Raw genomic sequence first — 15,946 nt, 5'->3', positions numbered from 1 at the left:
CCACGCGAACGGAGACGCGGGCGGAAACTAGTATAATAATAGTAATAATGTTAAATATTAAAATTTATACTACAGAGCCGAGGGTAATTATGATGATACATCAAACAATTTCGTTATTGAGCCACAAAAAAGTATTTACTAATTTAATACCACGTGACTGTACGCGATCTACTCAATTAAACCAAATTATAATCAAATGATTGTCATCAGCAGTTAAATCTGGATTTCGTTTCGGCCTTTGGACTTGTTCATTGTGTTTATCTGGTATAAGTGAGATGTGAGTCAGAGGAAAGGAACAGTTAAGCCTCATCGTCAGTCACCAAATTACCTAGTACTAACGCAGACTGTCGAAACGAATTAACCTTGATTTCAATTAATTCATACAACTAAAGTCTAGTATATGAAAACGAAAACTTCGCAAGGACCAAATTATTTTCAGAGTATAGATTGGACAACATCACATACATTACTCAGATCACAATGTAAGTAGCTAAGGCATAGAAGTAACGATGGTACCACGAATATCCAGACCCAAGACAACATAGACACTTAATGAGCTTTTTAAACATCAACTGGGCCGGAAATCAAACCCGGGACCTCGGAGTGGCGTTCCCATGTAAACCGATGTCCTCACTACTCGACCACAGAGGTCGTCAACATGGCTAAGAGAACCATAGACGAATGCTCTGATTCATTAAGCTGAACATCTTTTTATTTGTCGTCAAAAATATATGTTGAAATGTGAAGGGTAATTTACATACCGAATACAAAATGAAACCAAAATATTTATGACATATACTAAAATATGTTATTTTAATCATTTTTATTTCATTTTTTGTCACTCGGAATATCGACAGCAAATATTCACATTTTATATTTTAATTTATTTATGATGCGAAAATAACCCAACAGACTACAACGTAATCTTATATAATCGTATCTTGATATAAATGGTTTTATCTTAAACAGTTTCTTTAAAAAAACTGTATAATATTAAATATATGTATTGCTGTTATCATTGATATTAAAATTTTCAAATCTATCTATAAATAATCTGGGGGCACGGCAGTGCCCCAGCCAAGTCTCGAGCAAAACAGGCACGGCCGTACCATCTTTTGATGATTCACACAAAACAAATAATCTGATCACAGGTCTCGTCAGTAACATTTGCACATAATTCCAGGCAGCAAGCAGCTTTTAATTTGTGCTCATTGCTAAGTCGCTATAATTATAATATAAAGAAAACTATTGATACAATTACTAAATGTTGATTTATAACTACATAATAATTTGAATAGGACTTGGCTTCTATGAGATCTCAAAACTTTTTACGATGGAAAAACTGCTGTGAAAGGCTTGGCATTTTTTACTTTTAATGTTTTTGGTGGGATTATGTATTTACGGAAGGTAAACGTCGCATAATGACCGTATATGAACTCGCGTGAATAAGATCAGTGGTTACGTTAACTATGTCTACGAATCGTATGAGTACTGAAATATTGTGACATATTAAATTTGTTAACGAACTAACGACTACATCCAGAAGCAACGATGCTCGCATGTGTCAAAGGAGACTCAGATTGAATACATTAACACTTGCGCAATGCAGCTAAATCTAGACAAAACTAATATCGCGAATTCAAATTGCAATGAGTTCAAAGGAAACGGTGTTAATAACTACATCCTCATAAGGATTCTCTTCTGTACTGTGATAATTCCAATTTAATAATAAAATTAAAGAACTAAACACTGATTCTTAAGCATGGTAAAATTGTTTTATAAATATTAAAAAAACCGGCCAAGAGCGTGTCGGACACGCACATGAAAGGGTAGCTATAAGATGGGCCATAGTCGGAAATTTAGCAATCTCTATTTCTACCCTGGCCCAATTATGTATGTAGGTATGTAACATTCCTACTTATTTTCTTAGTTTGTAGGTAGTTATTTCCATACATTAACATTTTGATCCTCATGGTTTCAAGACAATTTTTGTTGTATTTAAAGATACCTGTTTAACGATACCAAGCCGATGTACCAAATTTGATGAAATTTAGTATGAAGGAAATTTGAACTCCAAGGAAGGACTTTTTACGCGTAACACGTCATGACGAATAACCCCCTAAAAAGCGAGCGTAGCCGCGGGCTTCAACCAGTAGCTAATTAAATCTTCAAAAGTCACTAAGCGCCTAAGGAAACAAGGAACAAATTGAAATTTATTTTAGACTTGTATGAAATGGCATTTAAAAGAGTTAATACTAATTGAGATTTAAAAAATTAATGTAGAACGTCATGAACACCTGTGCTGATTGATTTTTCAAGCGCAATCACGAGCCTTACAATGCAATAACTTACTTTTAATATACGTAATAATACACATATAAGGATTTAAAAAAATATATTAGTCTTTACTGACATACTCTGTAATTAAAACGTTGGAAAACGAATAACTACTGACTTTGCTGCTGATCCTTCTCGGTAGAATCTACTTTCCGAACCGGTAGTAGCTTTAGTTATTTATAAATCTTTTACGGGAATTTTACGAGCCTACATGAATAAAGAATATTTTTATAATAATAATTTAGTTTTGATAATATATATTTATAATAAAAATTAATACAGTTTGTAAGAAGTATGGGGGTCGTAATAAGGCCTATTAATTATTTTTATTAACACAATTATTATCTACATTTATTAATTATTTTAAATAGTCATAGAACATTATAGAAAAGCAAATGTTCAAAAGATGTGTTACGAGAGTAACCTTAGCCTTCAATACGGTGTTATGACATTTGATTCTATATCATAATTGATATTACATTATTATTGCATATTATGAATAAAGCTATTGAATTTACTTTATTATGTACTTATATGGCATAGCATTTAATACGGGCATGTAACACTATTTCTTATTTAAAATATGATTACGCTGCCATTAGAAAACAATTGGATTATAGCGTGGTATTATAACAAAAGAAAGCGAGATTGGAGCATCATTATAAAACGATAATATTATTTTGCCCATCCCGAACTACTGAAATTACAGATGTTTGCTTCAAAATTTGAATAATGATAGTAAAAGTTCGACCACAGCATAAATAAATTACTTCAAAATTCAATTCACCCTACGTATAAAGTATGCACACATTTTAATACGATAATCTAATTGAGTGCTATATAGGAACTCTGAGAATTGGTCCAGGAGGTGTCCTGGTCCACTGTGGTTAAAAAGGGAAAGAAGGGAAAGCCGGCTTCCCTTCCGAGCGTTGCAACCACCACAGTTGCGCCTATGGTGCCTAAGGCTGGACAAGCAACGAAGCCTAAGCTGTCCGCGCCTCGTACAGCTGCAGTGGTATTAACTCTGCAGCCGGAAGCGGAGAAGAAAGGCATCACGTATGCTCAGGTCTTGGAGCGCGCTGAGCAGAGCGTGAAACTCCAAGACCTTGGGATCAATGGTGGGCTCAAAGTTCGACGCTCAGCGACGGGGGCCAGAGTGTTGGAGCTGCCGAAAGCACAGACGGAACAGGCAGAGAAACTAGCCGACAAGCTCCGTACGGTGTTGGATGGAGTGGCCAACGTTGCTCGCCCCATAAGAAAGGTGGACATCAAGGTGACAGGGTTAGACGACTCCGTCACTAAAGATAAAATTATTGCCGCAGTCGTTCGCGAGGGGAGTTGCCCCGCTGAAACGGTAAGGTGCGGGGATATTTCACGAGGACCTGGTTTCATGGGTATGGTCTTCGTGTCTTGTCCAATAACTGCGGCAAAAAAGCTGGCTGACACCGGTCGTCTTTTGGTTGGGTGGAGCTCGGCCAGAGTGTACGTGATGGAGCAGCGCCCTCTGCGCTGCTACAAGTGCATGGGTCTAGGCCATACAAGGTTGCTCTGCCCATTCAGTGCGGAACGAGGAAGCCTTTGCTACCGGTGCGGCGTTGATGGACACAAATCGTCTACATGTACCGGGAAGCTGCGCTGCGTAGTATGCGCAGACGCCGGCAAGCCCTCCGGGCACGTGATGGGGTCTAAAGAATGTAGCCCCCCCATCACGAAAGGTAAGGTGGCCCTCGCTACTCAGACTACCAATAACGTCGGACGACGCCAGGCTGAGGAGGAAGCTGCAATGTCAACATGAGCGCAGACTTCAGCTTCCTTCAGACGAATATCAACCACTGCGCCGGGGCTCAGGATCTTCTACTGCAGTCCATGGCGGAGTGGCAGGTAGACCTGGCGGTGGCCTGTGAACCCTACTACGTCCCTCCCCTACCTCACTGGCTGGGAGACTTGGACGACACCGTAGCGGTCCTCACGAGGAGCGGAACGGGGCCCCCCCTCTCACTCATCGAAAGGGGTTCGGGCTACGTAGTCGTGGGGTGGGGGGAGTACGTCGTCGTCGGGACGTACTTCTCCCCTAACCGCAGCCTGGCTGAGTTCGAGACCTATCTCGGCTTGGTCAGAGCTGCGGTGGCCAGGCAGTCGCCGAAACCGATAATGGTTCTCGGCGACTTAAACGCGAAGTCGCGTGCCTGGGGTAACCCTGTCACGAATCCGCGAGGGAGGGCCGTCCAGGTGTGGGCCCTGCTCTCCAACCTGTCCCTTCTCAACAGGGGACAGGTTCACACCTGCGTTCGCCATAACGGGGGTTCCGTGGTGGACGTTTCGTTCGCCACTGCTGTCGTAGCACGCAGAGTGGTTGATTGGAGAGTGGAGGAGGAGGTGGAGACTCTATCGGATCACCGGTACATCCGATTTGAGATCTCCACTTCTCGCAGGCCGGCGGAACCCCAGAGGGTGCCGACCACGTTGCCGAGGTGGTCTCTCGGCCAGGTCGATCGAGAGCTGGTCAAGGAGGCCGCAATCGTGCAGCGGTGGGGTTCCGCAGCGAGGAGGGAGGGCGCCAGCGCAGAGGAGCTGGCAGGCCGGATGCGCAGTTCACTCAAGGAAGTCTGCGATGCGGCCATGCCTCGGACCCGGCGCAGAGTTCCGCGCCGACACGTATACTGGTGGTCGCCCGAAATCGCCGACCTTCGGGCGACGTGCTGTCGGGCACGGAGGGCCTACGTCCGCTGTCGAAGACGCAACGGCCTCGACACGGATTTGGAGGGACAGTTGCTGGACGCCTATCGCCAGCTGAAAAAAGAGCTGCAGCTGGCGATACGCAAGGCCAAGGAGAAGGCCAGGGAGGAACTTCTGGCGGGCCTCAATCGAGACCCGTGGGGGCGCCCGTACCGCGGTGTACGCGGGAAGTTCCGCACCCAAGGCGCCCCCGTCATCGAGACGATGCCACCGGAACTCCTCCTTCGCCTGGTTGGGGAACTCTTCCCCCATCCAGGCGAGCACGTCCCTCCGCAGATGGCGCCCCGCTCCGTGACCGAAGACCCAGTGGTTTCACCACTGATTACGGAGCGGGAGATGGAGATGGCCCTCGGTCGCTTGAGGGCCAGGAAGACGGCGCCGGGTCCGGACGGGGTTCCAGGGCGTATTCTGTGCGACGCCCTGGAATACCTAGGTGCAAGGCTTCGGGAGCTATTCGACGAGTGTCTGTGCAGCGGGCAGTTTCCGAAGCCTTGGAAAGAAGGGAAGTTGGTCCTGTTGCCGAAGGAAGGTCGGCCGTTGGATTCCCCTTCGGCATACAGGCCAATTGTGCTGCTGAACGAGACGGGAAAACTCTTCGAGAAGGTCCTCGCAGCCCGTCTCGTTCAGCACCTCGAGGAGGTCGGTCCGGGTCTCTCGGAGGCGCAGTACGGATTCAGGGCGGGCCGATCGACAGTCGACGCCCTGAATGCCCTGAAGACTCGGACGACGGAAGCGGTGGCCCGGGGGCAGGTCGTCCTGGCTGTGTCGCTTGACGTGGCGAACGCCTTCAACAGTCTCCCTTTCGAGACTATACGGGAGGCACTCCGATACCATGGGGTGCCGACCTATCTGAGGAGACTGCTGGAGGCGTACCTCCAGGACAGGGAGATCCTCTGGGCGGGGGTCGATGGGAGGATCGTCCGGCATCGAGTGGGCTGCGGCGTTCCACAGGGGTCGGTCCTCGGCCCAATTCTATGGAACGTCGGTTTCGACTGGCTCCTGCGGGCTCCCGTCCTTCCCGGGATGGGGGTGTTGTGTTATGCTGACGACACTCTCGTCACGGCGATTGGACGGGACTTCCGGGAGGCGGCTCGCCTTGCCGAAGTCGGAACGGCTCTCACCGTGGACCGCATGGGAATGCTGGGCTTGAGGGTCTCCATATCCAAAACGGAGGCCCTCCTCTTTCACGGTCCACGAAAAGGACCCCCACGAGGGGCGAGTATCACCGTCCAGGGGACGGTTATCAAGGTGCAGGCCCAGATGAAGTATCTGGGCCTGATCCTGGACGGACGATGGAGCTTCGGGCAGCATTTTGTTCATCTCGGCCCAAGGCTCATCAACGCCGCTGCCGCTCTTGGTCGCCTCCTTCCGAATGTGGGAGGGCCGGGGTCGCTATGCCGGCGTCTTTATTCCGGCGTAGTGAGGTCGATGGCGCTGTACGGTGCCCCGATCTGGATAGACGCCCTCACCGCTAAAAATCGGGCTCTGCTGCGAAAGCCGCAGAGGGTCATAGCGGTGAGAGGCATCAGAGGATACCGTACGGTGTCGTGGACTGCGGCGACACTTCTCGCGGGCGATCCGCCCTGGGAGCTCCAGGCGGAGGTGCTCGCGGAAGTGTACCGGTTCCGGGTCGAGGCGAGGGACCGCGGCGACCGTTCAGGGTCGGCGGAGATCGGGCGGATCAGGGCTCTAGCCCAGCAAGCCCTGATCGCCCGATGGCAGGAGGATCTGGGGACTCCCACGGCGGGCCTAGCGACAGTGGAGGCGATCCGTCCCCACTTGAGTCGCTGGGTCGAGAGGAAGCACGGCACACTGTCGTATAGAATGACGCAGGTACTTACCGGACACGGATGCTTCGGTAAGTACCTGCACGGGATAGCGCGGCGGGAGGAGTCACCCTCCTGTCACGAGTGTGGTGCGCCAGTGGACACGGCGTACCACACCCTGTACGAGTGTGCTGCGTGGGGGCCCCAGAGGCACATCCTTGCGGCGACTATGGGCGGAGACCTCTCGCTACCGAGCGTTATCAACACCATGCTCGGTAGCGAGGTGTGCTGGTCAGAGATGCGCTCCTTCTGCGAAAGTGTCATGTCGCAGAAGGAAGCAGCGGAGCGGGAGCGGGAAAAAAATGCCGCCGCTGACTCGCTCCGCAGAAGACGACCGGGGAGAAGGAAAAGGCGCTACGCGCATCTTCTCCCTCCGCCTCAATAGGCGCCGTAGGGACCGGGGGGGTCCCAGTACCCTGGGAATCCCCCCTAGCTGTTGGAGGCCCGTATAAGCGGGCCGACCGTCAGGGCGTCACGGTAGCATGCGTAAGCGATCCCGTGGCGTCCGCCGAAAGACGGAGAGGGTACCGCTGGTTTTTTAGTGGGTAAACCCGGTGTGCTTGGGCGCACTCGGCGTTCAGGGCTCCGGGGAGTCCCACACACCCCCCCACTTTCCATCACGTGGGGGAAGCGCGCAAAGCGTTTTTCCAGCGTAATAAAAAAAAAAAAAAAAAAAAAAAAAAAAAAAACTCTGAGAATATCACTCTTACTTAAGCTAAATTAGATATTACATTATCATATAACCATATAAAATGCTTGAGTATCATTTTATCTACCACTCGCTTCATGTGATGCTGTAATGACGGCTCCGAGTGTCACTCAATATTCAATTAACTTGTGAAAAGGCACTCCATATATAAAACAGGCTACTCCTCACGGATTCACTCGCGCTAAGTGCTCTGCCACCGTGAGTAGCACAATGTTATATCACAATAATGCCTAAACAATCTCGATAAATGTTAAATAAAACTTCGATATTCCAAACACAAAGTTTTTTCAAATTGGATTTGTAGATCTCTACCAAACAGACTGTTTAAATATTAGTACAGGTTATATAGAAATTTCATATAGTATTATATATTTTATTAACGTAATACATAAATAACAGGCTTCGAATTTTTGATATAATAACCGTGTAATTTTCCATGGTTTCGTAAAGGCCGGCCTATGTGGGTGGGCTGTACCCACATACGTCTCTCATCGATTATTCTGCAGACAAATATCAGTACTTTGTGCTATTGGAAAATGGTATAATGATTAATTAATGAGCCAGTACAACCACTGACTAAGAACAATTTACCTTTACGTCTCAGATACCACGTTTGACAGCGCAGCGCAGTTTAGGGTGTGGTTGCTAATTCCTACAGTGCCAATGTCTTTGAGCAAACGCCATCATCCATCATACCATCGATACTGTCAGGTGACATTTTGCTCGTCATTCATTCGTTAAATTAAATTTAAAAAAGGAACTCATTTTGCATTATCAATAGTTTAAAATATATCCATAGTATAGGTTCAAAATGTAATATTTATATAATTTAAATTTAGAAGATAAACAGTATACTAGCAGAGGGTGTTACTGAAAGTAGGTTACAGTAAGTTACAACGATAGTCTGCAGGCGTAAGGGGCGCGTCGCGTCGTGTTATGTAACAACTAAGAGTCCTGTCCTAATCAATACGGCAGCACTTGAAGTAAAGCTAATGCACGGAAAAAAGCTCACAGCGCTTGATACTCCACCTATCTCTGAATCGATCTCTGGTAACAATGGGATGGTCTACATAAAAGAAGATATCGTGAACTTTTATATCCGCTTTAAAAAACTTGTTCCTTTCTCACAATTTTCAATTGGAACACTTGCCGGAAGATTGTACAATACAGTGGAACTTTTTTCTTATATTAAACATTTGATTTCTACTACAGCTCTCTCGCTAGACGAGGTCGAGACTACTCCGAATTGTTGTTATTTTTTACCAAGTAATAAATCTCAACTTCAATATAATATTATATTTTATGCTATTTTGTATCCGATGACATAAATCACAAAAGTTATAATGTGTCAATTACATAATTATTTCCATCTCAACGAACTTTCGATCACGGTGAACATTTAGAAAAGGGATCCCAATAGTATTCTTAGCTGACAAAAAGCACTGGACATTGATATATAATATCCAAGGCAAACAATTATCAGGTCGCAAACGATTTTGTTTAAAGACTTATTTTTGGTTAGCAACGTGCGCACACATACCTAAAAATCCTTTAACCCATGACCTTTCACATCTTATAACAGAATGCTTACAGAGGCTCTTTGGTATTCCCTAGAGTTTTATTTAGTATTTATATAGGTTGAGCCGAGTTGCGGTACTTTGTTATGCCCATAGTATACACTCCTAGATGGAGCTATGACATACGAAAAATGGCTGATGACAGGTGTAATAGTATAATGGTAAATTGCTAGTATTTCGGACTCAATGACGCAACTGTTGAGGGACGAACATGGGGCTTATAATAATTATGATATTTTAGACTTTTTTAGACAGGTAATCCTAAATACCTACTTAAAATACACAAAAAGATGTATACAGTTTTTTCTGAATTAGCTAATATCGCTATTAATACAACACTCGTATATATTAAATCGTATATATTTTAATTTTTAATACGTTGATTGTCAGTGTACTGTTTTAACTCAACACATTGTCATAAAGTTATTAAAAGGTATTAATATTAATTTTTCATATAAGGTCTCTACATATGTAATTGAACTCCTTGTTCATACCTTGTTTGTTTTATATAAAAACTTGATTAAAAACGTTATGCTTACACTAACGTTTAGTGCTTGCTTTCTGCTCAAATTATTTTCCACGAGGTGTTTCCACTCAATAAACACACATGCTGAAGTGTATTTAAGATAATTACATTTTTATAAAAGCATTTCATTCGATGGTGCCGCGCCCAACTCGACACCAAATTAATCTGGATAGTGAACTGACCTTCCACGACTAATTAATTCCGCTTCGCCATTTAATAGGCTCCTTCCTGATTCCTATGTATGTTAACACACATTTTATTTATACTTCGAATTCAATAATGTTTAAATTATAGCAAAATATAGTTTTACCTGAACTATATTATACCTATAATATCTATTTATGAATAGGAGTGTAGTACATTTCGTTTAAAAATCATCATATTATCTAGAAATAAAATGGTTCATTTTTGTAATGGCCTAAATAAAAAAAAAACGTAATCGCTATTTGTCGGTGTACGACTTCATAAAATATAACTGCCTTCAAACTGGCGCCAGTGCATCTAGCCGGCGTGCATGCGACGAGTTGCCCCGATCGATGGCGACCCCTTTACCGACCAATGCACCTAGCTGAATGCCCGGGAAAACCGACTTTGTTCTATATTATGTAACCATTTCATATTTTAACATTTTCAAATATATGTTAAATTTAAAAATAATACCACATACTTATACGACTTTCGTTGACGGCATATAATATGCCGAGCTGAAATATTCTGTTTCCAAAAATTTTGCGATAAAGTTATCGGCTTAATTTTATGAAGGCTGTGAATAGATATGATATTATTTATAATGAATCGAACTAAGTACATATATTGTGAAAAGAAACCGGAACACGGAAAAAATAGGACAGGCTTGAAAGATGAGATGGTTTTGTTAAGTAATGTTGATCTGCACCGATAGAGGATGATGGAACAAGTATTTTCTTTTCTCTCTGTATTTATATAATCTATTTCGTATCGCGCATTAAAAGTCACTTAACACAAAGCCATAAAAGCATTCATTAAATACAGTTTACATTGTTTTATGTTAGTTAAAATAACATTAACATGAGTCGTCTATTTTTATATAAAACTAGCGCAACTGTAGAGCTCCACTCTTGCCTATAGCATTTATTTCATGAAGAGAATAATTTCAAACATTAGGACCCATAGTAGTATTTATATATATATATATATATATATAATATTTTGTAAAGTCTGAAAAACTGATATTCAAAATTCGACACTAACAGTAAACGAAAAATGAGCGAGTTGCACGCAATAATCTAAATAAGTCTTCATTTGATAGTTTAATACCTTACGATAAGAATACTGAAGGTTCAAAACTTAATAGATATAGCACGTAAGAAAATTTAAAAAAAAATACTTGAATAATTAAAAAAAAATAGCCTTGCATAAAAAATCAATACATTTATGTAACGAGAGAGTATAAATGCGATTCAATTCAATATTCAAAATAAAATTATTTTATGTAATCGTATATTGATCAAATCTTACGATCAAAGAATCAACGAGAGTCTTCCAAAGAACTCCTATTATAAATACACCTTCAGTAATTTTAAGAGATAAATATAATTTTAAGAGAAAACATACAAGAAAATTAAATTCAAAGAATTTAAATCGGAAATTCTTTCAATAATCGTATATACTTGAAAAGTTACAGAAAATCGACATCGAGAAGTAATTTGAGACGATAAATTATCATCAATAGATTTGCTTAAAGATATCTTTAATATACAGGTAATCTTGAATCAATTAGGGTTTTCGATTGCTTTTTTTTTAATTCAATTTTAATTTACTAGAAGTTAAATAATTTTTCCATTGCAAAGCATTGACCAATCAAATTCTATTATCTTAATCATCATTACATAGTATAAAACAAAGTCGTTTACCGCTGTCTGTAACTATGGATGCTTATATCTTTAAAATTACGCATCGGATTTTGCTGCGTTTTTTTTTAATAGATAGAGTATTTCGAGAGGAAGGTTTTTGAATATAATACATTACGGTTACATACGTTAAAATACACTGATAATTTTAGAAGTAACAATGTAATGTAGTATATTACACCCGTGTGAAGCTGGGAGCGGATCGCTAGTTTTAAAATAAATTAAGGCCTAAATAGGTAGGTAGATAGTCGCCTCACGTTCAAATGTCTCACAACTTTATCTAGTATAATATGTAAGTTAAGTATGTTCAAAATTTCATGAGTTGGAGATAGACTAGAATTTGTAATTCAGCAACTCGTTGTAACCGACCCTCGGTTCATCTCAGTAAGAATAGCTCACGCATTGTTATGTAATCTCGCAGTCTGCCAGTACCTCTGGTACTCCAACCGTATTACGTAATATACGTACAAGCCTGCGTCTGGCAAGCATAAACCTTTATCTATTGCTATCGGCCTTCGTATCGTCTACGTTCTGCTTCGACTCAAATAATACATGAAATCGATTGTCTCATGCCGGTAGCAGACCAGCCTAATCGATTTTTATGTTCACCGTATTTTACGATTATAATCGATTTTGCTGGTAACTTTAACATAAGTAAAGACGATAAAAACAATTTGTTTAAGCTAGTTTTTAGAACCGATATTCAATTAAAAAGCAATTTGTAAATAAAATATTATATTATATCAAAGCTTAAACGTAAATAGCCATTACTATACATGTAGAGTTCAGTTATTTTAATTAATATTTTAAGCAAAGTTACATAATGATTCCATGGTTCCAATAATAGACTTTTATATTGTGAAATAGAAATAATTTGTATAGTAAGTTCGAGTCAGGTCACGCAGTTAATAGGGTTTCTTATTCACTGCCTCGAATCAAAGTTATTCATTTAAGTTTGTAGAAATAATTCTGATTGAACATTCCATTGTAATTCTAGTATTTGTAGGACCTTTTCGTGTATGTAAGTCTAAATAGATGAATAATTAAAACACATTGCAAGCCCTGTTTTTTTTACTACATACCAATTTTTCATATCAACGTACATTCTTTTGTTATTTGACGTTGACTTGTTACGCAGAATTTATGTAATTAAACTTTAAATCACTATAAGAACAAGACGCAATGCGGCTTTGCCGAGATCGTCCTGAATAATATCCTCATTATGAAAGCTTTCATTGCTGCTATCCGAAATGATAATAAAACCGAATGTTTTATGACAAGCTGTTCATATTATATTCACACAAAAATTTAGATTGCATATTAAATTTGACCATTAAAGTCGACCGGATTCAGTCGCCAGCGGCTACCCACGATAGTTTTATAAGGACACGCTCTCATTCCCGACATCCTACGGGAAGTAGGACCACTTGCGTCAGCAGAGAGGACCTTAGCCCGCACTAGACGACATGTCAGACGATTACCATCTATACCACTGGTAGGATGAAATACACCGATATAAACATTTGTTACGTTTACATGAGAAACCTAATTTTTACATCATAATAAAATTATAGGTATAGAGAAATAAATGAGAGATGAAAATGAGAAGAATGTAATTATATCTTTAATTAAATTTACATTAAAAAAAATTACAAAACTCATATTCCTATTCAGATCTAAGGTTTAACCTTTCAGGTAAAGGCTTTCAATGGAAATTAGAATCATGGGTATGAGGATACATTGTGAATTTCTTCTCCCTATCTTTAATATTGAGAAAGTATATTTATTGAGTATATTAAATTTGCTCCGTTAACAAACAGAAGATTGCCGATCCTTTATTTACAGATTTACACAGAAGGTCTGTATTGCATCGTCTCTTTCGATTTTCTTAGGTGTGGTCGTATTTCAACAAGATGTAGTCAGTAATAAAAATAAATAAAACCATATACAATATTACAGTCTTTTACAACACGGCATTTATCAATCTTTATAGTGTAAAAACACATATATAGCAATTGAATAAAATCATGTACAATCCCATCCCTAATATAAGACGTATGTCAGTCGTGATTTGTTTTCTTAACTTTTATTCAACATCAGGAGGCTTCGTGTTTAAACAGCTATCGACCATTTGGTTGTAAAAAGATAATGTAAAATACATTAATTAATATGAGATAAATAAGTCATTCAAGTAGTCCCATGCATCCTGCAATGTGTAAAGTGAATTATACAATGTTAGGATGGGCTGGTAAGGTCGAACTATTCATGTCTCGGTAATGGCCATACATTGAATCGAATACAAGTGATGGTATCTACAAGTAATTTATTTAATTAATATGCACATTCATTATACTTTGTACTTTTATATTACTTACGTTTAATACGAATCATTTTATTAAGATATTAATGGTATTGCTATACGAAAAAAAATCCTCGTGTTAAATTTATTGCACTTTATACAAAAGGGGTGGCATTCATTATTTGTTAAACCATATTTGTAAATCAATTAGTTTTCTTTTAAATTTATAAAATATGACGTCAATGCTTTAATACTATATTATCTGTTCAAAAATCAAATCGTTGCATAAAAATGTAGCTATGTCAATCGCGATTTTTATTTGATAGCGAGAATACCGACATGACTTTGAAAGACGCAATAAATATTAATCAAATTTATTTCATTATAGATGAAAAATGTAATACTAAAAGATAGCTCTTAATAGAAGGTGATAATATTATTAAGATCGAAATGTCCGCAATAAAATACAACCTACTCGCTCATGTGGGTATTTTTCCTATGCCGGCGTAACCTTGGGCGAAGATGAGCGCGTCTTGGAGCGTGCTTGTGTCCTCTGGCACAAATGCGGATGCGCTCAATTGGCGCTGGTCCGTATCGAACCGCGCTAAACACCGTGCAAGGTACATATACGCTTTTTGCGAAGCTGGTAAAGTTCACACAAAGAAATACATAATTGTGCCATTTTATCATGCATCATAATAATAAATCAATCAATAACATCTAAGGTCATATGAAGAGTACCAGTGAAGATATTTAAAAGAAATATTCTTTTATTTTTCTAATTTGAATTAAGAAAAGAGAATTGATATCAGTTTTGCTTTTAAAAAGCAACTCTTACTGAAAATCAAATGAGTTCAGACTCATCTAACAGTGACATTGCGAACATCTAAATTCCGTTCCTCTACTGAGGATCTATTGACAAAAACTTACAGACCTCGGTTTTGCTCCAGTGAGTTTTAGTTCTAAAGCGAATAAGCAAGAGGCAAGACCAGCCAAGTATACTATGATCAACGTAAAACCTGTACAGGCTACTGCCACATTGATATATAAGAGTTCAGTTTAGTTATCACGGTTTTATCTATAAAGTGAAAAGCTTGGTAGGTCAAATGGTCTGTATGACATTATTACATAAGTATTTTGGAATACACTTAAATTAGGGAAAATTATTGCATATTCCTATTTATATATAAGTTATGTAATTGTTCATATGATATTAAATTGAATGTTTCATTAAAAGAGACAATGTCATAACACACCCATAATAATATGTATTGAACAAATATTTTACTTTAAAAAATAATCTCCTGAGTAATGATTTTTGTGACAATGTGTACCTGATAGTATTTTAATCAAATTGAACAATAATGTTTAACAGAATGAAAGCAGAAGTTTGATTTGATAGAAGTTCATAGTTAAGAGTATCGAATCACCTACGTCCAAACTAAGTAGGAGTGACAAAAATCAATACATCCGTAACCTACATACCGATTTACGTTCTAATTCGTAGTATATGTAATATATAATTTATTCAAACCATTCGTTTAATTAACAAGCCGCATTATCATTTTCGCATTCATGTTACATTTAAATGAAGTTTTAAGAAATAAAATCGATTATATTATAATTTTCGAATCGGAAATATGATTCAAAAATGTATTTTCTTCTAATAAGAACCGAAGTTACAGTCCTCTTATTCAAGTTTTGGAATAAAAGCCGCTAATATTGAAAAATCTAGTAGTATTTGGAAGGGCGTGGTCTTTACTAGATTTACTGGGTCCATAGAACTCGTTTAAGTATTTTTAGAAATTACAACAATGCGTCGATCTAATACGGACATTATCAGTCAATAATATATTAAATATAGGTCGTAAATCAAAAAGAAAATTTACTTACATCAAGAGATTCCTTTGACGCCATTTTCACACACAAACAGTTTGACGTTTAATTTGTTGTTGAAGTTTCGTATCAAATGTTTTACAAATCGATACGTTATGTGTTCGGATACATATAATCAATGGGCCAATTAGAAATTATTATTTTCAGATAA

The 15,946-nt window shown here is 39.9% G+C and overlaps 1 protein-coding gene across 6 annotated transcripts in view; it reads right to left on the bottom strand.

Moving 5' to 3' along the window:
* The window catches only part of LOC124538592 (sodium/potassium-transporting ATPase subunit alpha), a 46,461-nt gene extending 30,573 nt beyond the window's left edge, over positions 1 to 15,888 (bottom strand). For 2 of the 6 annotated variants that reach the window (XM_047115699.1, XM_047115698.1), the window contains exon 1: positions 15,793 to 15,888. In XM_047115699.1, the coding sequence (XP_046971655.1) occupies positions 15,793 to 15,816 (24 nt within the window). In that variant the 5' untranslated portion in view covers positions 15,817 to 15,888. The remainder of the gene's footprint in view (positions 1 to 15,792) is intronic. The other 4 variants (XM_047115697.1, XM_047115700.1, XM_047115702.1 and 1 more) reach the window with 3 other exon arrangements.
* Between the last annotated feature and the right edge of the window lie 58 nt (positions 15,889 to 15,946).

This window comes from Vanessa cardui, chromosome 20 (assembly GCF_905220365.1).
Source record: "Vanessa cardui chromosome 20, ilVanCard2.1, whole genome shotgun sequence".
Classification (NCBI taxonomy): Eukaryota; Metazoa; Arthropoda; class Insecta; order Lepidoptera; family Nymphalidae; genus Vanessa; species Vanessa cardui.
This window is presented reverse-complemented; position numbering and strand designations above follow the sequence as displayed.